Raw genomic sequence first — 25,696 nt, forward strand, 5'->3', positions numbered from 1 at the left:
AAGCGCAATAAATGCCAGTACTAAACAAACACAGCACAATCAAACGAAGGTTCGTGAGTAGACGACGGCAGCAAACGTTTGCCACAGAAATAAAGCAATACAAATGAGTAACGTCCAAAATTAACGCCCGCAGCAGCTGTCACTGCACCGGACGGGACCGAGACGGGCAACAAAACCACTAAATCATGAATGCCATCTGAAATGCATCGATCTGTAAAACACACACGACTCGGGCTTCATGAGAATAACAATCAACTCCACTTTCTTGGAGAACACTCGGGACGCATCTACCCTTTTTTGAGTCCTGCACAACGCCCAGGAGTACGGTTTCTCCGCATCATTGAAACGTAGAGGTGTCTCTGATGAGTCTATTTCTTACCGCGAAATCTACCAGCGTATCTCCTCTATTATTCCAAATATGAATGTCGCGGTGTCCAATAGCTTATTCCGCCACTCACTTTTTCTCCCTTTTGCATTGAAGTAACCCGTCACTAGAGTATACTGAATTTGCAACTTTCTCATTGTTAGTACAAGATCTTCTTAAAACTGTTCTTTTCTTCATTATGACCGGAGCTTGGAGCCTAGACATGAGCCAGCGCTTGGGTAACCACCACCACCATCATCATCATCAACAGCAGCCAGTGCACTGCACGTTCTCACGCCTTCTCCGCGAGGAACCTCGTCTCGTGCCGTGTTCCCGGTCTGATTTCGAGCGCTCCACAGCACAGCCGACTTCGTCGCATACATGGAAGACCAGGGCGCCGACGCGGGCAGCAAGCGCCGGAAGTCCTCGCTTTACAAGAGCCAGAAGCAGCCCTCAGCCAGAGCCGCGGCTATGAGGGCGTCCATAGTGCCAGAAGCAGAAGTACGCGTCTTCAGGCCACCGAATAAACCCAGCTTCGATGATAGACAGCAACCTGAGACCGAGGGCTTCTCCCCTTCCGGCGTCACTAACCATCGGGCATTGTCCAGGTGGCGCAGCACATCTGTCGGTAGCCTCAGCGAAGGCCGCGGAGGCGCGAAGTTCGGAGAAATGTCCAGGCGGCGCAGATCATCCGCCGGTAGCCTCAGCGAAGGCAGCGAAGGTGTGAGGCGAACGTCTGCTGGGTCCGTTTTGGGAATTCGTTCCTCGGGTCATTCATGGAAGGGGCCAAATGTCGCGGATGGCGGTGCGACTTCCCCGGACCTAAAAGGCAACGTCATAGTGGCGCCTGCGGAACTGATGGCGCTTCGCCGGTCCTCAGAGAGGCGCGACAGCAAGCGCCAAAGTACTGCTTTGAAAACTTCGTTGTCGTCGTCGTCGTCGTCATCGTCATCCTCGAAGAGGAAACGGACCAAACACGAAGGAGCCAAACAGGAAGCGACTGCCGAAGCTCGCGCTGAGAAAGATGCTACCAAACCTGCAACGAGCAGCTCTTCGGGAAAGACTGAGCACAATGAGGCGGCTGGTCACACAGAACCGAGGCCAAGCTCCTATGCAGCCAGGTGAGGGCCGGCATATAGACAGTATATTATACAGTGGTATGCGCTAAAACCTGTTGAAGACAATAGAGCTGTATTTTCAAGTTGGTTCCGTGGTTTCGTGCATGCGATAGTGATGTTTTGATTTCTGAGCGCAGAAGAACACGAGTGTAGCTTAGTTGGTTCTTTATGAACGAAGTTTGCAACGTAAAAAATGCAAAAGAACACAATCGAGTATTGAAGGAACACTAATCAAAACAGGACGAGCGTTGACTTACAAATCTAACTCGACGCTGGTTCTGTTTTGATGTGTGCGCCTTCAGTCGATGTCTTTTTCATGTGCTCCAAACTTTCTTTTCGTGCCTAATTTCTTACCTTCAAAAGAAATAAATGTAACGGCTACCATACTCTCCTTGACGCACCCAGATTGTCACTCACTAATTGAGGAGGGGGCTGGCTGCGTTCGTGATAGGCAAACTTCCACAGTCGAGTGTGGTTAGGACGCGAAAGGACATGTGTCACTAAACTCTAGTCATGAAGCGCTTTAGCAAGGGTATTTCTGTTAGTGTATTGGATTATGCAGGTACAAGCTTTCACGTTATTTAATATTGCTTTTTCTTTGTCATCTATTTGCTTCATGTGCATTTAGTGCATTTATCGTGGCAATCTCGCCAGGTTTATCTTTCTCGCTGTCTAATACACTGAACAATATAAAATATTTGGATCTGAAAAACGATCTTTCTTTTTTCACCAGATCCAAGGGCCTGCCCGAGAGGGATGCGAACGCCATAACACAGGCCGAGAAAGGTCATGCCAAGCCCAGAACAAGCAGCCTCTCAGAAGCGACACGTAGAGCATCGACGGCTTCGACAACTGGACCGTGTGCACTAGGAGCTGCAGTGTCCGCGCCACAGGACCAAGTCCGACCTGCTGCCCCGGCGCCCGTGGTTGCTAAGATCACCGGGACAACAGTTGATCCTGCCTCCACGAAGGAAAGCCACCAGTCTTCGTCATCGACAACAATGCCTGGCGTGACGGCGTCCAAGGACCATGCGTCGTCTACATCCCACAAACGACGGGCTTCCTCCAGCAGACGGTATTCCTCTAGACGGATTTCCACAAGCGCGGCATCTGATGGTCCAGCTGTAGCGGCGGTGAGCCATGGCCAAGCTCCTGCTCATGCACCGGGAGAGGAGGAGGTCATTTCCAAGGCGCCAAGTTCGGCGCTGGCTCCACATAGCAAACCACCGGACACAACGATTGCTGACTCGACGACCAGATCTCAAAACCAGCCGACTTGGTCGGTCGCCGCCCCGGTTGGCATTGCCGTTCCTGCAGTGAGCCAGGAAGTTGTTCCACATACGTCGCGTAACGGGAAGGCCACCGAGGCGGCAGCCTATGCTTCAGCTCCGTGGAAGGTCCAGTGTGCCGTCCCGTCAGCGACGTCTAGCGGCGAGGACGACAAGATGGCGAGCCGAGACAAGGACGTAGCCGGAGGCGGGAAGGCTGCCGTGGATCAGCAAACGCACCAGCCACCAGCCCCGCGGCAAGAAACGCATCCAGAGCCACCGAAGCTAGCGCAAACGCATCGCAGAAGTCTCGGTGAACAAATGCGAGGTGTGCCGAAGGAGGCTAAGGCAGACGACACAGGGATATCTACAGGGCCGGCCAACGAAACGCACCTGGCGTCCCCCGTGGATGCTCAAGGGAAGGATGCCATCGGCTCCACGGCTCAATGGTCATTTTATGGTGAGTAAAACGCTTTTCGTACGCCATGCAAAAATAGCTGAAGGAGCTTTGAAATAAGGGAGTTCCAAAACTGTTGTCTTGTGAAGAGCCAGACACCCCGCCTGCGTCGGAGCCCCGAATTTGCTTTGAAACATAATTATTAAGCGTTACAAAAGTTACCTTGCGTATAGCGCCGTGGAGTAGCTCACCCACTTTGCGGTGTTTATCTGAACTAGTAATCCGACTCATCCGTAAGTCTTGTTTCTCATGTCGCGTCTCACCGGCCCCGCGTTGCAGGTCAGCTAGACGGGGCCGAAATTGGCAAACATTTTGCGGACATCGTGTCTTGCCCCTTTTGGCTAAGTGCAATTTTAATATGTACATTCATGTCGTGCCATCTCTTTCAGTGCAATTAGGATACTTAGCGTAGTTCATGCAGTTTCCAGGCACTGTCTGTCTGTCTGTCTGTCTGTCTGTCTGTCTGTCTGTCTGTCTGTCTGTCTGTCTGTCTGTCTGTCTGTCTGTCTGTCTGTCTGTCTGTCTGTCTGTCTGTCTGTCTGTCTGTCTGTCTGTCTGTCTGTCTGTCTGTCTGTCTGTCTGTCTGTCTGTCTGTCTGTCTGTCTGTCTGTCTGTCTGTCTGTCTGTCTGTCTGTCTGTCTGTCTGTCTGTCTGTCTGTCTGTCTGTCTGTCTGTCTGTCTGTCTGTCTGTCTGTCTGTCTGTCTGTCTGTCTGTCTGTCTGTCTGTCTGTCTGTCTGTCTGTCTGTCTGTCTGTCTGTCTGTCTGTCTGTCTGTCTGTCTGTCTGTCTGTCTGTCTGTCTGTCTGTCTGTCTGTCTGTCTGTCTGTCTGTCTGTCTGTCTGTCTGTCTGTCTGTCTGTCTGTCTGTCTGTCTGTCTGTCTGTCTGTCTGTCTGTCTGTCTGTCTGTCTGTCTGTCTGTCTGTCTGTCTGTCTGTCTGTCTGTCTGTCTGTCTGTCTGTCTGTCTGTCTGTCTGTCTGTCTGTCTGTCTGTCTGTCTGTCTGTCTGTCTGTCTGTCTGTCTGTCTGTCTGTCTGTCTGTCTGTCTGTCTGTCTGTCTGTCTGTCTGTCTGTCTGTCTGTCTGTCTGTCTGTCTGTCTGTCTGTCTGTCTGTCTGTCTGTCTGTCTGTCTGTCTGTCTGTCTGTCTGTCTGTCTGTCTGTCTGTCTGTCTGTCTGTCTGTCTGTCTGTCTGTCTGTCTGTCTGTCTGTCTGTCTGTCTGTCTGTCTGTCTGTCTGTCTGTCTGTCTGTCTGTCTGTCTGTCTGTCTGTCTGTCTGTCTGTCTGTCTGTCTGTCTGTCTGTCTGTCTGTCTGTCTGTCTGTCTGTCTGTCTGTCTGTCTGTCTGTCTGTCTGTCTGTCTGTCTGTCTGTCTGTCTGTCTGTCTGTCTGTCTGTCTGTCTGTCTGTCTGTCTGTCTGTCTGTCTGTCTGTCTGTCTGTCTGTCTGTCTGTCTGTCTGTCTGTCTGTCTGTCTGTCTGTCTGTCTGTCTGTCTGTCTGTCTGTCTGTCTGTCTGTCTGTCTGTCTGTCTGTCTGTCTGTCTGTCTGTCTGTCTGTCTGTCTGTCTGTCTGTCTGTCTGTCTGTCTGTCTGTCTGTCTGTCTGTCTGTCTGTCTGTCTGTCTGTCTGTCTGTCTGTCTGTCTGTCTGTCTGTCTGTCTGTCTGTCTGTCTGTCTGTCTGTCTGTCTGTCTGTCTGTCTGTCTGTCTCTGTCTGTCTGTCTGTCTGTCTGTCTGTCTGTCTGTCTGTCTGTCTGTCTGTCTGTCTGTCTGTCTGTCTGTCTGTCTGTCTGTCTTGGTAAGACGGGTAGCCCTACCAAATAGACCGTGAACCTGCACTCTTAAAAAGTTTACGCGATTTATGTTGTATCTTGTCCCACAACAATAACTGTCATGTGGCTTGCCCGCATTTCCTTTGTTTAACGTGGTGAGCCCGGCACTTCGAAGTCACGGAAGGCTTGCGCGTTACCAGCGTGACACAGCTCTCTCGACGGGAAAGTAACGTGCACTGAGTTTTCGAGAAAGGAAACTCAAGCAAGGGAGATTAAGGTTATCGTTGTGGGCGTGTACCCACTCCTAGTGACTCAAGTTGGGGCGAAACGGTTAGAAGCACAGATAGATAGATAGATAGATAGATAGATAGATAGATAGATAGATAGATAGATAGATAGATAGATAGATAGATAGATAGATAGATAGATAGATAGATAGATAGATAGATAGATAGATAGATAGATAGATAGATAGATAGATAGATAGATAGATAGATAGATAGATAGATAGATAGATAGATAGATAGATAGATAGATAGATAGATAGATAGATAGATAGATAGATAGATAGATAGATAGATAGATAGATAGATAGATAGATAGATAGTCCATTGAAAGTTCATGAAGTACTTTAAGAATGCTAATCGCATTAAATATGCAGTCGAGGTGACCTAGCGTCGTGTCACTAGCCTTGCGCTGCAGTGGTGCAATAGACCTCGGAGTGTCACACCACATATGGTACCCTAATCGGTCGCCACTTGCTACAGAACAGAAAAAAAAAGAATAGCGCAAATGAATAAAAGTTTAAACAATCCGACAGATCCCATACCACGACAAATCTCGACATTACTGCCATTAGCATTGAAGCATCGTATCGACAAAACATAATGCCACCGCCGAAACACGTCACGTGTGAGGCGCGTAGGCCAGCCAGGTTGCTCTCTCACAATTCCCTCAGGACACGTGGCACCACCTAGCGCCGCCGCAATGAAGTGCCCGCGTGGCGCGCGTGTGAATGTTTCATACAAGGGTGTCTGAATATCTATGACGTGGGTTCGACTCCGCCCAACACCTGAGAAATATATTTTTTTTTTTGTAATTCAAGAGCGGCACATAACCAGCCACACAAGTTGGCATATAACAGGTTTATTTAAGTGCGCCACATACCTCGGGGCACATATCCAGTAGCACATACTCAGTGACCTAAGTTAGTGTTAAAGGGCTTCATTGAAGAGCGGAACATACCCAGTTGGACACACATAGTTCCCCATACCCAGTGACCCAATTAGACATCAAAGATGTTCATTAAGTGTGTCGAATACCTAGGGATCCAAGTTGGGTTGAGTAAGGTTTCTTTAAGAGCAGCCCATACCGGTGACTCAAGTCATTGGTAAAGCGCGTTAATGGAAGAGCGGCACATAGCCAGTTCCACACACCCGGTGACCCAAATTGAGATCAACGATGCTCATTGAATTGTGTCACATGCCCAGTGATCAAATTTGGGGTAAGCTAGTATATTGAAAAGCAGCGCATACCAGTGATTCGCCATGATGTTCCGTACAAACTCAAGACGTTCCGTGCATTGTCCACAAAGAGCCTTTCCAAATAGCACCTGTGGTCGGTCAATTTTTTGCAAATGGTCAATATATCAAAGTGGTGCTTTCGGAAATAAATTTTCGCGAGATATTGTGCGACCCGGTACACGACACGTCGGGCGTCTGCGAGCAACAGCAATCTTTGCACAGTGGCAAGCAAACGCTCTAGCACGTAGGCACCGACGTGTCCAAAGCTTCTACACGCGAAATATCGTGACAGGGCTCGGAACTGCGCACGTGAGCATGCATGTTGTGGAGATCACGTCTATCTTCTTGCACTTATGGCGCTTCGTCAGGGATGAGAGCGAAATTCGCTGCGAACTAGTAGTTCTGTCGCTTTTATTGCGATAGCAATTATATGGACACTCCAGACGCATTTCCGCCGTCGCCGTGATGTTCCACATAAAGTCCAAGGGCGATATCACCGTCTTTGCGCGCCGTATGCTGTAAGTGCGAGTGAAAGCACGCGAAGGGAGCCGACGATTCTGGCTAAATCTAGCGGTTGCGAGGGAGGAACGCTTCCGGAAAGCAAACGCGCAGTCTTGAGTCCGCGATAGGCCTTGGGGGATGGGTGGGAAATAGGGCGGGGGGGGGGGCGGTGTTAGGCTCCGGCCGCAACTGCGTCCGGCGAAAGGAGAACTGACGATCGCGGCTCAAACTAGCACGCGAAAGCGAGGAGGACGGAAGGTAGAGAGGGAGGGAGGGGGGGGGGGGAATGGTTCTGCCCCGCCATCAATACGTACTTTGCGAGGCGGCGCGCGGTCTCGCGTGCCATATCTGGAAAGCGATCGGCAAACAGCTCGTACCTTTGTGCGCGCTGTTCTCTTGCCGCTGTTCCCGTTGGAGGGATACACAGCACGAAGGTCCCTTAGCTCGCTGCTGCCGCCGCGCTTGCTCACGCCGGCGTTTTGACAGCGAGTGTCGGCGGTCATCGAGTGTGATGGGTGCACGCTGACACCATGATTTTTAATTCAGTTAGTAAGCGAATGCCTCCCAGCTTCTACGGCCAATAATACTACCATGGTTACTTCGTATAACTGTGACTTAATCAGGAGGAGGGCTGTCTCTACAGATTTATTCTTATAAAATCCGTATAGCTCTTCTGCTAATATATTGTGAGCCATTGAGAACCCTGTTGTTCTTTTATTAGTGGTACCGTTGCAATCCTTGAGAATACAGAGAGAATACAGATAGGCCTATAGTCATCTAAATCATCAAATGATCCTCCTTTGTGCCGTCACTTTAGCTTCTTTCATTTTGTTTGGAAACTTGCCTGTCATCATCATGAAGTTACAGATGTGTGCCAGTCGAACTGAAGCTGTTACTCACAGCTTTCAGCAGTTTCGTTCAGACTTCATCCGGGCCACAGGGACATAATAACGTCATGCACTTCACGTTCATCTGTTGGAGATAAGAATACTGAGGAAAAGGACATTCCAGTAATATAACTTTCGCAAGGTATGTGAGAAGAATCTTCTGAGGGGGCACCCACGGTAAGAAAGTGGTTGTTAAACAAGTTTGCAATCTCTTTCTCGGTGGCCTAATTTTTCTGGAATTGTGCCGTACTATTCTTTAGGGTTTTATTTATTATTTCCTTGAATCTCTCTTATATAACTCTGAAGTTACCGGCAGAGCTAAGAAATGTATTAATATAGTACTCTGATTTAGCTATCTTTGTCCTTATTCAGTGTATTGCGCGTCGTTTTGTAGTCACGAAATCACTTTCTTCTCGTGTATTTAAGAATACTTAACAAACCTATCTCGAAATTTGATCCTTTCTTGAAGTTATACTGTAATAAACGGTTTTCGAACCTTTTGCATTTTCTTTGAAGGTTAAGGGGAAACCACTTTATATATTATTGCAGGAGACGTCAGATGTTATTGTTGGAGACGTCAGAATTCTTAGCTTCAAACACAGCATTCCATTTAAAACCTAAAACTAACTCGACAAACGTTTCTATATTGGGAGTATGTTCTTCCTAAAAAGTTTTTATAGGATTTAGTCGGTTTTTTCTCGGGCAGGAAGTAATATATTGGGAAATGATCGCTTAAGTCGCATAATAAAGCGCCCGCTTAAACATCACTTCGGTGAAAGCTCGTTACACACAGGTAATTTAGCGCTCCAGAACTCGAGGTTATTCTTGTTCACATCAAAGACGTCTTGAGGTACGACGCATACTTGGTTTCACATAAACAGTGTTCTAAGGGAGGTAAATAGGGCATATGGAAGAGCGGCCCTTTATCATGACCGCCAGCAGCCTACTTTTATGTCCACTGCAGGACGAAGGCCTCTTACATGATCTCTCATTACCCTTGTCTTACGCTAGTTGATTCCAGGTTGCGCCTGCAGATTTTCTAATTTCAGCACCCCACCTAATTTTCAGCCGTCCTCGACTGCGATTACCTTCATTTGGCACCCATTCTGTAACACTGTTGGTACACCGGTTATTTGCCCCGCGCATAGCTTGGCCTGACTAGCTCCATTTTGCTTCTTAATGTAGACTAGCTTATCGGCTATAGGCGCTGCTCTCTGATTCCCACATCTCTCTTCTCGTCTCTTAACGCTATGCATAATATTTCTTGTTCGATCGCTATTTGCGCAATACTTAACTTGTTTTCGAGCTTCTTTGTTAACCTCCAAGTTTCCCCCGCATATGTTTGCACAGGTAGAAATCAATGATAATACGCATTGTACACAATACGATTGTACACAATAAGCAGGGGCAAATAACTATTAATTCTTGTTGGCGTGAAATGGGTTCACTGATGAGCAGTACATACGCGATATCATATGCGTGTCACCCAAGTTTGTTCAAAGATGATTTCGAATACGGTTTCCTCATAACGACAGCCCTGTACTCTAACCATTAAATCATGGAATACTGTAACCCAAGTTGGCGGCAAAATACTTATACAGAGATACACAGACCGACAGACGATCCCCGGAAAGTGTTTGAATCCCCCGAATTCTGCTAATTAAGTTAAAAAGCTTTCACACTGCATTTGCGTCTTCATACTTTTCAGAAGTGCTTCGCATCAACTTATGTGGAATAAAGATTATTGACAGGGATAAGGTGCCTCAGAAAGGCTTCCTGGCCAGCCTTTCTGAGGCACCTTATCCCTGTTCATAACTTTTATGCCATGGTGTGCTATTCCATCTGTCAGCCCCTTTCTTGCTTTTGAATCGCATCAACTTCGATAATAATCGTAACTGGTTCTGCCAACACGATGGAAACATAGTCCAATCTGTGCTACCGTGGGTACCCTACAATCGCCACCCGCTTCACCTTAAACTTCCATAAGTGCTATCTCAAGTAAAAAAAATGTATTACAGTGTTCTTACTATACTGCGTTGCCACTGCGGCGCTGCTGAATCGGGTTCTAACGTTTGCTGCTAGCGCCACGCCGCGCGTGGTTCAAACTTGTTCGAGCATCGCGCGACTTCGCGACTGTGACAGCGGCGGCATTCGTCCCCTTCGCGGGCGCAGCCATGAACGTGTCGTTCGTGACGGAGGTCGACGAGCGACAGCAGCATCTCCTGCAAGCCGTCATGATCTGCGTGTGCGCGGTCATGCTCTCGCTGCTGGTCACCGGCGTGCTGCTCATGCTTTACGCCAAGTCCGGCACGTCGCCCCTGGACTGCGAGACGGCCGAGTGCCTCGCGGCGCGCGACTACCTGGCCGGTCTGATCAACGCCACCGGGGACGCGTGCGGCGATTTCTACGGCTACGTCTGCGACTCGTGGATCGCGCGCGGAGAGGGCGGCGGGAGCCTTCGCCGGGACAGCGTGGAGGCGACCGAGGCCAGGGTCAGCGAGTTTCTCCGGAGCCAAGACAAGGCGGAAGGTGAGGAACAAGCTTTCTCTTTGAATGCGATAGTATGCAAAGAGACGGTAGTAGTATAAACGGTCACCTCCCGGACCGAATTCTTTTGTCGTCTGTAACGGATAAACGAAGGATTGCGAAAGACGAAAGGGGAGAGTGTTAAGTTCGAACTCAAATTTTGGGAAGTGGCATTGGACGTTATTCCAAAGACAAGCAGATGCGGGGGGAAATGTTGAAAAATGACGAGGAGGAGGAGGAGGAGGAGGAGGGGGGGAGGGGAGAGAAGGAGATTTAGGCTAGGAAGGAGCCTGCAAAAACGACGAAGCCAAAGGGACGCACCGTGGCGCTCCGCTCAGTCGGCTCTGCAGCGGAGGCAGGGCAGCCTTTTGCCTTCTGTTGCATGAGCGTTGTTCGCGCAAACGATAGCATTTTTGTGTTTTTTGTTAACCGCCCTGGTTGCGCGGTGGCTATGATGTTGGCCTGTTTAGTACGAGGTCGCGGGATCGAATCCCGGCCACGGCGGCCGCAATTCGATGGGGGCGAAAACACCCGTGTACTTAGACTTAGGTGCACGTTAGAGAACCCCAAGCGGTTGAAATTTCCGGAGCCCTCCACTACGGCGTGCCTCAGATAGTGGTTTTGGCACGGAAAACCCCATAATTTAATTTTAAATTGTTTTTTTTTTGTTTTGCTGTGTAACTTTGTGCATGTAGCTGTCTGAGCGGAGCGGACTGCAAGCTTCCGTCCGAGGTTCTTCGGTGCAGCGTTGGCTATCACTTTGAATGTCAGTTTGAAACTGGCAAATATTTCTAGTTTCTCCTCTTTTTAGGATAAATTTCTTTCGCATTGCTGTGTAATGTTCTTCATCTCTTCACAAAAAGGCAATTGGTAGCCGGCTGTATTCTCATTTTCTTTTTGTCGTCCATTTGTAACGCTACGTTGACTGAATGTGTCAACCGTTGATATCGGAAGATGCTCTCCACTGTTATTTTCCAATTGCTGCCTCCGAATATACTGTTCTACATGCCACGATAGCTCTTCGATGTCGTAAGCTCTAGGGAAAATGATCACGCTTGGAACGTTGTCCGTAACCAAGACTCTTTCGAGGCGATGATGTTATTGCGTTCGTAGACGTCAACGTTAGCAGCGCACTGAAAAATCGCGGCTTCTCAATATTTATCGCCTCTTCTTGTCAGGCGAAGTGGTAACTAAAGACAACGATGTGTTTAGAGAAATGTTGAGGCAGGACAAATTGGTGCGCAGAAGAAATAGATCAGATGAAACGTTTCCAAAGAATACGATACATACAACCTAACGTTCTGTCAACGATACTCTGACAGGAATAAACAGTGTTCAAGCGCCCTTCAAGTGCATTTCGTACATAGAGACACTTGTTCGCTGGCCTTCCTTCATATTCCAAAGTTTTGCCAGTAGTCTAAAGCTTCGTATATAGCGTTTGAAATTCAAGGGAAGAAAATGGCTATTAGTGCAAACAGTTACTTCGTAACTTCTACTAAGCAAAGCAGGCCTAGGTTATGCGACTTCGATTTTCACCTATATATATATATATATATTTATTTATTTATTTCAAAGTACCTTACAGGCCCCAAGGGGAGCATTGAGTAAGGGGGGCGTCATTGAACAAATGACAAGAGAAAACATATATATGAGCGCTAAAAAATGTGAGCTAAAAATGTTTGTAATGATCACATGCTTCCAAACAGTGTTAAAAAAACGCTAAATCAATACAAAGCGTTATCGGAAAAGGAATGAAAAGGGCAATTCACTCTAACATAAAAGGCAATGTAACACTTGCGCGAAATAACGTACATTGCGCGAGTACATAAAGCAAACAAAATTGAAACCACAATAACAAGAAAGTCACGTATTATATGACATGACATATGTACAGATGAATATATTTGTTATGATGAAGACTGTAGGTTTAGTAGTTGTCTGAATTTATCATTGCTCATTTGAGCGACAGTGCTATTAGGAAGCGAATTCCATAACCGAATCGCGCGTGGTAAAGCCGAGAAGTTAAATGCGTTAGTGTTGCCATAAATGCGAGTGAGGCTTAAATCATTATAAAGTCGTCGTGATGTGCAAGACGCGCGTTCCAGTGGCAAGTTTGATGGCTTGACTTGGTGAACATATCTATGGAGCAAGGACAGGAGGGCTATGTCACGTCGGCTACTCAGTGATTGAAGTGAAAGGTCGAGTTTTATTTGAGTAATGCTTGACTGGTAGCTGTAATTTCGGGAAATAAATCGACTAGCTCGGTTTTGGATGGCTTCTAACATGTGGATTAGGTATTCATGGTAGGGAGACCATATAGGGGACGCGAATTCGAGCTGAGGGCGTACAAATGATACGAATGCTAATTTACGGATGTTAGACGGGCAATTACGCAAGTTGCGGCGAATATACCCAAGAGATTTGGAAGCGTTTGCGCATATAGTTGCAATGTGAAAGGCCCAGGAAAGGCTCGGTGTAAGATTTACGCCTAGATATTTATATGCTGATGCCTGAGATACTATATTTGAGTTGATATAATAGGAAAACCTATGAGTTGTTGTTTTTCGCGTGAATGTCATTAGTTGGCATTTAGATGAGTTAAGTTTCATTTGCCAGTCTTCACACCATTTGGTAACGAGATGAAGGTCCTCTTGAAGAATGCGATGGTCATCAAGGCTGCGAATGGGTCGATATATTATACAATCATCGGCGAAAACACGCATGCAGGATGAGATGTTATTGGGCAGATCATTGATGTAAATAAGAAAAAGCAAGGGTCCTAGTACGCTACCCTGCGGTACACCGGAACTGACATATGCAAGGGGTGACGTAAAATTATTAACGACTGTAAATTGCTGACGGTTTGTGAGGAAGTTACGAATCCAGGAGAGCGTTAAGCAGTCTAATTTGAGAACGGATAACTTGGAAATTAAACGACAGTGAGCCACACGGTCGAAGGCTTTGGAGAAGTCGAGAAAAAAGCAATCTGTTTGAAGATTATGGTCCATGTTAAAATGCAAGTCTGTAGTGAATTCTAGTAACTGCGTCTCACATGACAAACCTTTCCTAAACCCATGTTGGTTAATAAAGAAAAAATTATTTGATTCCAGATGATGATATATGTGAGATGCAATGATATGTTCAAGCATTTTGCAGCAAATACTTGTCAATGATATAGGCCGATAGTTTTCTGGGGAATTCTTGCTACCATTTTTGTGAACTGGTATCACTTTTGCAATTTTCCAGTCTAAGGGAAGCTGGCCTGATGACAACGACTGGCGGAATATATTGCATAAGAATTTACTAGATAACGTGACTGTATTCTTTAAAATTTTTGAGTTAATATTATCGACACCCGAAGAAGTAGTCAACTTAAGGTTATTTATGAGACCTGTGATACCATCCTCTGTTACATCGATGGATTGCATGTACTGGTAATCTAGATCAGTGACTTCCGGCAGATTAGAATGGTCTTCTATTGTGAATATGGATGAAAAAAATTCATTAAAGACGACTGGGCATTCCTTGGCACTGATTGGAGCTTGAATCCTATCATTTAGTGAAATGTGATGTGAGCCACTATTGGGTGAAATCACCTGCCAGAATTTTCGGGGGTTGTTTTTAAGTAGTGAAGGTAGATCTTGAGAGTAGTATTTTTCTTTAGCCTCTCTTAAAGATGAACAGTAAACTTTCAAAAATGAGCTATATTTGTCCCATACCACGGGTGAGTTTGTACGCTTTGCAGTTGCGTATAGCCTTTTCTTCTTGTTTCTGAGCCGTCGAAGGTGCTTGGTGAACCAAGGGTTCTGTCTATCGCCTGTTATTCTTATTTGGGGGATATACGTTTCCACTAAAGCACACAGCTTTTCTTTAAACAGAAGCCAGTTTTCGTTGACTGACCGAGCAGAAAACGAAGCTAAAAAGGTGCCAGAAAGAAAAGTCTCAAGTTCTTTGTTAATACTGCCATAGTCTCCCCTGTTGTAATCACGGATGATTTTGTTTGAGACGCCTGTATATTTCAAGGGAATGTTAAGAGTAAGTTGTAGTAGCTTGTGATCACTGAAACCGTCTAAGCAAACAACTTCACCAATTGTTTCAGGGGTGTTAGTGAAAACTAAATCTAAAATGTTAGTGCCACGGGTGGGCTGGGTAATTATTTGGAATAAATTGAAATCTAACATTAAAGAAATGAACTCCATTGATGTTTGACAAGAGGATGATAGGTTATTCCAGTCGATCGAAGGAAAATTAAAGTCGCCAAAAACATAGATGATATCAGCCTGACAGAGCTCAAGGGCTTTAGAAATACTATTGCGCAGTTCGATAAGAAAGTACTGGTTTGCATCGGGAGGACGATAACAACATCCTATCAGTAGCTTGTTTCTGTAGGTTTGACATTCAGCCCATACTATCTCAATACTAGAATCTACATTAATAACTTGTGAGGTAACTGTTCTTTTGATACCAAGGAGTACGCCACCACCTCTCTTTTCGGTCCGATCACACCTTAAAATGTTGTATGTGCTATCATGTGGAAATATTTCATTGTCTGTTATTTCAGAGTGTAGCCATGTTTCAGTGAGAACAAGAATATCTGAACTGCAGTCATCAAGAAATGAGGCAATATCGTCGCGTTTAGGCAACAGACTTCGGATATTTGTGAAAGATATTGATAATGATGATGATGATGGTGCGATGACAGGTGACTTTGACTTCCTACAGTTCACATCATGCAGTGTGGTTTGCTGCTATTTAACACAAGGAACAACTGTATTCCGAGTGCTATCGCAAATATAAATGGCGTCCCCAATTCGTAGTCGATCGGTTGACAACGTAAATGGCTTTGCTTCAGTTTTCGCAAAAGCAATTAGCTGCTTTCTTGCCTGCCGAGTAGCTGGCGAAAAATCCTCGCGAATTGAAAAACCAGACCCCCCTCAGTTTTCGTGCAGAAGACAAGATACGGCCTTTGTCTTTGAAAAACGTCATTTTCGCAATAATAGGCCTCACCCTGCCTTCCGCAAACTTCCCTAATCGGTGCACCCTCTCAAACTGCGCAGTCGTGAATTCCGTACCTAATTTTTCGGAGCAAAATTTTATCACTTTTTTTTCTGAAGCTGCCCAGTTTTCCTTAGCCTCATCTGCTATTCCAAAGAAGAGCAGGTTGGATCGTCGCATACGGTTTTCCGCATTTTCACATCTTGAAGATATTTTATACAGCTGATTGGAAACGTCACGCAATGTTTCCAAACACGTTCCAGAATCCCCAGCTGGTTGAGATGGCACAGATGATTCCAACGCTACTAGCTTCGTATTTAGCACTTTAATTTCGTTTACGGCGGCAGCGCGTTCCTCGTTCGCACGTATCAAGTCACTGCGCAAAGCCTTCTCATTTTCTGCATGTTTGCGTGCAGTTTCCAAAGCAGCTGCCTGTCCCTTTTGGAAATTTTTGCAATCGGCTTGCATAGCAGTCACGGCGTCTTCAAGCTTACTTATTCGTTCCAAGGCAGCAGCGAAGGCGTCTGCCTCAACCTTCGACATTGGGCCGGGATTCTGCTCGACGTCACCCGCGAGGACAAGTAGCAGCTCAAACAAAGTAAAGTACATTTTTGCAAACAAAGTAACCAACCGCTTAAACGCGTCAGTCCACTCTGTCGGGCACGACATCGCTATGATACAATAATCGCTAGATTTCACCGAAGCAGCACCGGCCAGGTAACTAACCTGCAACAATGGCATTCGTGAGGAAGGCATTCTTGAAGCGATGTCGTGCCCGAAGCGGACGATGGCTGGCTGGCTTTTAAATCCACCGTTGGCTGTGATGACTGTAGTATCAGTTCCAGGTTGCCAGACGAGTAGTCGAGCAGGATCCATATTAGGCCTTGCGTGCGCAGCCAGATCACAGGTTGGGAGCGGTCCAGTTTCGCCTTGTTGGTTGGCTCCGAGGACGATGTAGCAATAGGCCCATGTCGTGGCAATCTGCAACAATGGCATTCGTGAGGAAGGCATTCTTGAAGCGATGTCGTGCCCGAAGCGGACGATGGCTATATATATATATATATATATATATATATATATATATATATATATATATATATATATATATATATATATATATATATATATATATATATATATATATATTATACATACATATATATATAAGAAAGATTCAAGGACAGATTGGACAGGCAAAAAAAGGCGTTGGAAAAATAAGTGGGGCTGAATTCACAAAGATTATCATTCATAAGTGGTCTTTGCGATTCCCTGGCTACGCAGGCTAATGCGCAACTTATACGTAAAGCTTTCTAAGTAACGATATGCCCTGCATCAGAATTTCTCGATTTGTTTTTTTTTACGAAACATTCTAGCGTAATAGGTTATTGAGAACACGGGCACTGATGTTTACTGCAGCAGTACAGTTTCGGGCAGGAAATTAAGTAAAATAATTAAGTAGATCCGTCGCGATGGGGGAATCGAAGCATTTCGTGGCAAAGCATTTTGTCGGTAGCTGGCTACCGAGCATTGTTTGGAGTTACGCGAAGCGTTGCCAAATGAACCAACGTATTTGCGTGCGCAATACGTTGTGTCTAGGTATGTGTGTCTGACGCAAACGTGTGACGACAGGAGCCCGACAGGTGGCGATGAATGTCGTGTGACGGCGACGGCGCAATTTCTACTCCTGCTTCTCAATGCGAGTTTGCGACATGCCGATGGTGAGGTTCTACATGGGCGCTGGACGAATCCAAGCGAAACAAACTGGAATTTCGACGTCATCGCCGACTACGCGTTATACAGTCGTGTTGTTTATGTTAAAATGACAATATAATGTGCACTCCGACAAGTAAACGTTAAAACCTGTTGGACCTGGGCCCGCCATGAAGGCGGTACAATATCGCCCAGCTTCTGCATCGCCTTAGCTGGTACTAGCGAAGAATTGGGGAATGTGGCCCGATCTCAAAATTTCTGCACTCTAACATAGTGTTTCGATGTGCGAGCTGCCACCAGCAAAGAATGCGAGAAACTGTCATCTGACTTACGTGCCGAGCGTCTCGAACAGCTATCTGGCTTCGGCACAAGAAAAATAGGCACGTGAGGAATAGGCATAGAATGTATTGCTTAGAGGTTAGAATATCATGCTGCTGTGCTTCAAGTCAGGTGTTAGATCCAGCCATTGGCCATGAACTTTTTATTGAAGAGGTCTGAAACAAGCCGACACAGGAGCCTACCAACCTACCGCAGCAGAGTGCCTGGAATAAGGTGAAAATTCGTTTACCTTAAAATAAGCCAAACAAGGAAAATCTAACCCCTGTATGTGTCAACCGAATCTATGAAGCAATCCACCTCATTTGAGGAACTAATTAAAGTCGGGCTGGTTCCATTATCTCTGCGTTGTATGCGGAAAACGTCTGTAGTGACCTAGGACGGGTGTAGCATCAAAAAGCAATGGACACGTTCGGTGATTATCGGCCATTTCCACCGATCCCTTGACCACCGTCAATTGGTTTTTCAGTCAGTCATTGAAGCAGGCTCATGTATAGCCGATACAGCACTTGCTACACGAAAGCGGCGTACTTTAAGCTAAGTCATTCTTACGCGTGACAAAGCACGTAGCATTATTTTCGGCACACGTGGGTTGTCTTTGCCTTTTACAGCAACCCGCGAGTGTGTCATTTCGACCAGTGCTGACAGAACAACAGCGACATCGCATCACGCTACCACCTTCCTCAGGCGATGGGAGAGCCACTGTAACATACTGCAGAAGCACTGGGTTCCTTTAAAGCCGTTCATTAGGAACTTGCTCTTCTTCACCGCTGGCCTTGATCTCGTTGGTGAGGCTTTCAACGACCTCCGCGGCCATTTACTGTGAAAAGCCTGGAGTCAGTAAGCGTTCCAGTTTGTTAGCCCAAGTCATGCCCACCTGGTGCTAGCGAGACTTGCAAGGAGCAGCCCGCACAACAACTTATAGCGATTCCTCGTTTCATGACTTTAGAAAGACCATCATCGTATCTATTTCTTTTTAGGATGTGGCTGGCACCTGCTCTACACGTGTCGTGAGTTACAAAGCAGAGACACCTTAAGAATTTAGTCGTGGAATCAACAGTCAGAGATTCAATGGACTCAGATGTTCATCGCGTCTGATGCTTACGTGTGAGGTACCAGCGGAATATTTCCAAATCCTTGATGTTTGTCTGCTTTTCGACGCAGGACACGTTTAATCGAAGTACGAGGCACGGTCTAAAAAAAACGGAAAAAATGCCCTATCATTGCCGAAGGTGTCAATGCTTCCCGCTCTTTTGATGCTGCACGCGTTTTTGCTCGCACCGCAAGCTTTCCTGCATACGAGAAAGCGCTGCTTTCATCAGCATGCCTTCAAGTGGTATGTCGGAGGAGGAGGTGGATTATCCCAGTTGTACTTTGACACGCATGCGTGGTACATTTTGGTTCCATGAATCTCCGAATTTTAAGCGAGGCTTTCCTTGCCTCTGTCTTCCACTTTGCTGGATACGATTAAGAGAGTTAGGTGGCCTACGTGGTTGATGGCTCGATGGAGCATGGCATGAAGACGGGACACAGAAGGAATGCGAGGAAGACAACTGTTCTCCGCGCATTCTTCCTGCGTCCCGTCTTCAAATGTGCAGTTATAACCATGTTCCATCAGCCTATGACTATCATCATCAATGTCATCATCAACATCAACTATCATCATCAACAATAGCTTGTACCACTGCTCTCGCGTTCGTCGTCGTCTTCTTCCACAGCTGGCGCCGTTACCGCGCATCATGCCAGCGTTCACATTCTGCTCCTCCCTCTGCGAAGGCGCTGACGGGACTGGCCCACTGCCAGCCGGTGAGGTGATTGCGGTCTCAAATTCTTTGCTTCAATATATCGCACAATGAAAACACGAATGTAATAACCAATGCCTATAAAAAATGTATGAGGCGAATGAGCGGGAATGCATGCAAATAAATGTGTGCGTTCCTTCCACGACGATGACGACCAATCAAGACAATATATGCGTTCGTACCTAGCTTCGTTCCAAATTTTGTGTCACCTCTTCGTCGTGCGCTACACAGCTTCGCCGGTCATCCACCGTCACAGAGTGGAATGGCGCATGATATTTTTCGGCTTTCATTTTCTTGCCCGCAGATTTACTGCTTCGGCGAAATTCCATTGTTTGTCTATCGCCTTTCTTGTCCGACTGGTTCGCGAAAACTTTTTTACCGCGGGAAACAATGATGCGCTTGTTCGGTCAACTAACCCAGCCCGTGTTTCAGGCGCAGATAATTTGTCTTTGTTAAACTTTCGATGCATGTACTCATTTGCATCCTTGAAACAACGCCGTCGCAGATGTTCCGGCAGATCTGCGTCTGGCACGCATCGTCTACCGGGAGTGCCATCGATACGCGTCGGTGTGTTGCGACCCGGCCGCGTTCCCTGCAACGCTCGAGTCGGCGCGGAGCCAGCTGAAATGGACCGAGATCCGCGACTCGAGCAGCTACGACAAGCTCGTCGAGCTCCTGGTGCGGACGTCGCTGCTCGTCGGTTTCCACACGGTGCTCATCATCGAACTCTTCACCGAGGACAGCGACGCCGTGCTGCGGCTTTCGAGCGGAACGTCGCTGCTCCACAAGCTCACGACCACCGGCGACCGCCGCGATCTGGTGTCCAGTCTGCGAAGCGTCGGGAAATACGATGACCGGGGCCTCAACACGATCCTGGAGATGGACGACCTAGTCAAGGGCCCACTTGACGCCAACCGGAACTCCACTCGAAGCGCGGAAGAAGGCGATGTGAATGGGCCCTTGGAGGAGTTTCTAGACGAGCTCGTCCCCGGCGTGAAGGCGACAGCATGGGCCCGAAAGGTTGAAGACGTGCTCGTGCGTTTTGGAAAGAAAGGTTTGTTCTTGTCGGACATCGCTATAGCCAATGAAGCAACTGGCTTCCGGCGGGCGTTCCGCGAAATGACCTCCAACGGCGGCATCCAGCAAACCGCGTTGTACCTGGCCTCGCATCTGGATGCCGAAATACTCTCGCTGGAGCTGTCCAGAAGCCGCCTGTCGCTGGTTCCCGAACACGAGGAGCGATTTTGCGTCGCCCTGGTGCAGAGAACCTTGGCCTCTTTGTGGCCGCGGTACGTGGCGAGCGCCCTGCAGGTTCGCCGAACTGAGGACGTCGTCGAGGCCATGTTCGACCAACTGAAAGAGACATCGCACGACACCGCCATGCTCAAGTGGCTCACCACGTCGTTGCGCCAGGCCGCCCACGAGAAGATCAGAACGGTGGGACTCGTCGTTACCTCCCGAGATATGCCGGTAAGTACAAACGTTCGTCACTCTAACAAACACCAGGAAGTCGCCTGTCCCATTCCCCGGCCGCGGTGGCCGAATTTCGATGGGAACGAAATGCGAAAACGCTCGTGTTGTTAGAGATAGGTGCGCTGCAAAGAACCATATGGGATAAAAATTATCCGAAGGTTCTCTGCTACTGCATCTCTCGTAACCTCACCGTTGTTTCCGGATGGTCAACCCAACACTCACTCACTCACTCACTCACTCACTCACTCACTCACTCACTCACTCACTCACTCACTCACTCACTCACTCACTCACTCACTCACTCACTCACTCACTCACTCACTCACTCAATCACTCACTCACTCACTCACTCACTCACTCACTCACTCACTCACTCAGACGGTGCCCATCATTGAACTGCTTACCGAGGACAGTGACGCCGTCCTCGTCAATCAATCAATCAGTCAATCAAAAGAGGGTCAGGTTCAACTGCAGTGAGAACGCAGGCAGAAACACGGCATCGAGTTCTCCACCGGAGCTGAGCACCTCAGCTGAGGCCCTAAGCTGAGCGCCTAAGCTTAGCACCTAAGTTGAGCAACTAAGTGCTTAACGCCAGCTTCAGCTCCACCGTGGGTCGGCCCGGCATTGCACTGTCTTCGGGATCGGACCATGTATGGGGAGTTTTGTGTTTACACTCTGACACGGTCCTGGGGCCACTAGCCTTTAACAGCTTCGCTGTAAAATTGGTTACGTCTTTGTGTTTCTTAACTGATTGAGGACGACGACGAACGCACGAGCAGTGGCACAAGTGCGTCCGCGCGGTAGCGCTGAAGAGCGCCAGCGAGCCAGCTGTGGAAGACGAAGACCCTTGAGCCAATCCTGATGGTGATAGTTTTGTGTCTACACATGGATGCAATCCTGGGGCAAGTAGCCCTTAACAGCTTCACTGTAAAAAAGATAAACATACCGTAAGCAGGCATGCGGATAAGTGATTAGTACTTTTCTGTGCGATGTATTTAACACTTCAGTCATTGCTATTTTTCTAGTTATGGGTTATGCCGGCTGGGGTGTCAACTACGAGTAAATAATGGCATAATTTATCGTTTCACGCTTCGTGCACAATTCGTGCACAAATCATGCTAGCCTTGAGATTGCGGCACGCAGCAGGCCCTCCTACCCTCCCACCCCCCTACTCCTATTAACGCAGCAGAACAGATTCTTTTTATTACAAAAAATAATATTTCTTAAAGATTGCAGCGCCTTAGCTTAAGCATTCGTTGTGCCGTAGCACGTTTCAGTCGCACTTCATCAATTTTACCACTTTCAATGTCACTTCAAATTTGCGTTTAGACTGGAATCCTAATTTTGCGGGTTAGGTTTGTTGGTTTGTTCATTTTCTGACAATGTAGACACCAGCTGCAGAGACAAGCGTAAAATACAAGCATAAAAAAATATTTCTATACTGCCGTATTATACTTTTCGATGCCTTGCCTTGTAAGCTGATAAATGTCAATACGTGCAACACTGGTTCCTGTCAGAAAACGGGTTTTGAAATTTCAGAGGGAAATGACATTGTGACCCCCAACAAAGCCGGCGACTTAGTAGGACAGTGCGTTACTGTGGCGATTGAGGCGAAAAAAAAAGAAAGTATAAGGTGTACGCACGAGCAAAAAACACCATATGGTTATCAAGCACGCCGTGGTGGAAGTTCCGGATTCATTTTGATCACGTGGGGGGTTCTCTAGCTTGCGCCTAAATCTAAGCACGCGAACTACTGCAGTATGTTTCCATGAGTGGATCACGCTGTACATCTTGCTTCACGAACCTACCACGACGGCGAAACGCACCGACAACAGGAAGCGCCGGCACCAGCGGGCGACTCGTCCGCATCATTGACACCAGCTCACAAAACGATAAACGAGCACATAACCCACGAATTGTGAAGTCTAGCGCGTTTCCGGCACATTGCGTAGTCTTCGAACGCGAATGTGGTGGTAGTTTACGCTTAAGAAAAAAAAATGCATTTGAAGATAAATAGGCACCAGCGTGCCCCTCGTAGACCGTCAGCTGTCGTTTCTACATCAGCAAGAAGCCCCAAAGCAGCGCAAAAACGTTTTAGAGCGCAGCTCTTTGGCGTCCGTTCCTGGGTTTCGCGTCGTCGTCGGCGTTGTCGTCGGCCTCGTAACCAGCCCCGCCCCCCTTTCATCCCCCCAGCGCTAGCAGCGACCGACTGATACCGCTTTCGTGAGTCCGCTACCGCACTCACGAAAGACGTCGTGCACTTACTGCAACTCGCATTAACCGTCCATCGATCCGCACCGATGTTAGTAGTGGGGGACTTTAATGTTGACATAAAGACAAACAGCAATTTCCTAACGCTTATGCGGGAGAACATCCCGTTCCTCTCGCTCGTAACGCGTCCCACGGCTGTGACAACCTCGCGAGGCACTTGTATAGATCTCGTCTTTGAGAATCAAGCATTGGTGTACCAAGTCGAACATATATCAGTCTATTTCTCCGACCACAAAGCTTCCTTCATGACTGTCAAGAACTGTTAGTGGAGTCTTTGTTAAAGGAATACGTGTGAAAAATTAAAAAAAATTCTGTGATAGCGCATACATGTGTTGCTCGATTTCTTTGCCTCAATCTATCGAAAAGGTGAAACAGCTTATTTTCTGCGCTCAAATTTCGCATTAGGAAGTAACGTAATCGTCGGTAATTTTTTTTCTCGCCTTATCCAAGCCGCAGCCACAGCACCCCGGAGTGTCTGAAAGCCTCTGCGACGCTCGAAAGAAAAAAAAAAATTACCGACGATTACGTTACTTCCTAATGCGAAATTTGAGCGCAGCAAATAAGCTGTTTCACCTTTTCGATAGATTGAGGCAAAGAAATCGAGCAACACATGTATGCGCTATCACAGAATTTTTTTTTTTTTCACACGTATTCCTTTAACAAAGACTCCACTAACAGTCCTTGACAGTCATGAAGGAAGCTTTGTGGTCGGAGAAATAGACTGATATATGTTCGACTTGGTACACCAATGCTCGATTCTCAAAGACGAGATCTATACAAGTGCCTCGCGAGGTTGCCACAGCCGTGGGACGCGTTACGAGCGAGAGGAACGGGATGTTCTCCCGCATAAGTGTTAGGAAATTGCTGTTTGTCTTTATGTCAACATTAAAGTCCCCCACTACTAACATCGGTGTGGATCGATGGACGGTTAATGCGAGTTGCAGGAAGTGCACGACGTCTTTCGTGAGTGCGGTAGCGGACTCGCGAAAGTGGTATCAGTCGGTCGCTGCTAGCGCTGGGGGGATGAAAGGGGGGCGGAGCTGGTTACGAGGCCGACGATAACGCCGACGACGACGCGAAACCCAGGAACGGACGCCAAAGAGCCATTTGTGTAGCCAGCCCTCCTCCACAGTCTCTCCTCCTCCCTTTCATCATCCTCCCTCGCCCGGAGAGCCGACAGCGCGCATGCGCGGCGGCGGAGCAGATTCGTCGGCGAGCTGGTTACGAGGCCGACGACAACGCCGACGACAACGCCGACGACGACGCCGACGACGACGCGAAACCCAGGAACGGACGCCAAAGAGCCATTTGTGTAGCCAGCCCTCCTCCACAGTCTCTCCTCCTCCCTTCCATCATCCTCCCTCGCCCGGAGAGCCGACAGCGCGCATGCGCGGCGGCGGAGCAGCAGATTCGTCGGCGAGCTGGTTACGAGGCCGACGACAACGCCGACGACGACGACGCGAAACCCAGGAACGGACGCCAAAGAGCTGCGCTCTAAAAAAACTCGGTTGCCAGCGCCGCGGTGCGGCGATGAAGCTGACCACGCCCACCACTGAACTCTCCCTGTGAATGCGAAGGCCCCAGCAATACCTGCAAGCGCTCGCAATCTCGGAGGCCATGCGAAAAATATATATATAGACCTTGGGAATGGGTAATCTAACTGGACAATCAACATTTTTTTTGTCTCATTCACGAACTCGGCTTTCTGTGCTAATTGCCTTAGTTTGCTCTAAGCAAGATATATTCAGCAGTTTTCTTTAAGTGAGGCTACTGCTTTCAAATAGGTAGGTCCATAGATGCTACTATCACATCACACTCAAGATACGAAGGGGACATACAGAATGAAAAAGGAGAAAGGGAACCGAGTGGATGAATTTTCGGTGGACAAAATCACATAAAGCCAACAGACAATGAAGCCAGGGAAAGCAGAGAGGAAATTAAACTACCTCCGATTTAAATTAGAGTGGACGAAAAACAAGCGTTTTTCTACTTCAACGCCACTGGTTATGTAGGTTTTTGCTATGTCAATTAGGTGGGTTATAGGTTAAGGGCGTAAGTCGTGAAGACGATGTTTCCGCAACACACCCGCAGTGCGATGACTATAATGACTTGGACAGACTACGTTGACTATGCTAGTCAACTTAGATAAGTTCTGCCCGAATTTTTTCTTTCTCTCTTAATCTCACATTCTTACTGGCATTTAAATTTTGGTGTGCCGGGATGCTTGCGAAAATTACATTTCTGTGCATTTGTTCTGCTGTCCCTATTTCTTTTTGTTCTCCTGATGTAAACCACATTTATACCTGAGTTAAGGATAAGAATGGTTCCGTTGTTAGTTTAGTGCTATGAGGGTCCATTCTCGTTTGCCTGTAACTGCTGCTCCGGAAAACTTTGGCAAAGCACTGATACCGTTTCGTACTTAACTTGCAGAGCTTGACCATGGCCCCCTAAATTATATTGCGAGTGCCTTATCACGGAGGTCATTGAACGATTTGGAATCATTTCCACGAAAGTGCGATGTTGGAATAGTTGGTACACAACTGCAAAAGGCAAAAGGAAAGAAAAACAAATGGACTGGAACAGCTTCATTGGTTGTTCGTAGTGTACTTGGATTTAGCGCTTACAGACACTGACACAAGAAAGGGCATAAGAAACACAAAGCGCCCAGTGGTTCGTGCTCACATAGTCACTGTAAGCTAGTT

The 25,696-nt window shown here is 47.4% G+C and overlaps 1 protein-coding gene across 3 annotated transcripts in view; it reads left to right on the plus strand.

Annotated features, from left to right (window-relative positions):
• The first annotated feature begins 285 nt into the window (after nt 1-285).
• LOC135899092 (uncharacterized) overlaps nt 286-25,696 on the plus strand; it is a 34,177-nt gene continuing 8,766 nt past the window's right edge. For all 3 annotated transcript variants that reach the window (XR_011509209.1, XM_065428373.2, XM_065428377.2), the window contains exons 1-4: nt 286-1,485; nt 2,216-3,210; nt 10,054-10,410; nt 19,756-20,720. Coding sequence is in view for 2 of the 3 variants with exons in the window: in XM_065428373.2 (XP_065284445.1) it covers nt 746-1,485; nt 2,216-3,210; nt 10,054-10,410; nt 19,756-20,720 (3,057 nt within the window). In the remaining variant the exon portion in view is untranslated. The remainder of the gene's footprint in view (nt 1,486-2,215; nt 3,211-10,053; nt 10,411-19,755; nt 20,721-25,696) is intronic.

This window comes from Dermacentor albipictus, chromosome 10 (assembly GCF_038994185.2).
Source record: "Dermacentor albipictus isolate Rhodes 1998 colony chromosome 10, USDA_Dalb.pri_finalv2, whole genome shotgun sequence".
Classification (NCBI taxonomy): domain Eukaryota; kingdom Metazoa; phylum Arthropoda; class Arachnida; order Ixodida; family Ixodidae; genus Dermacentor; species Dermacentor albipictus.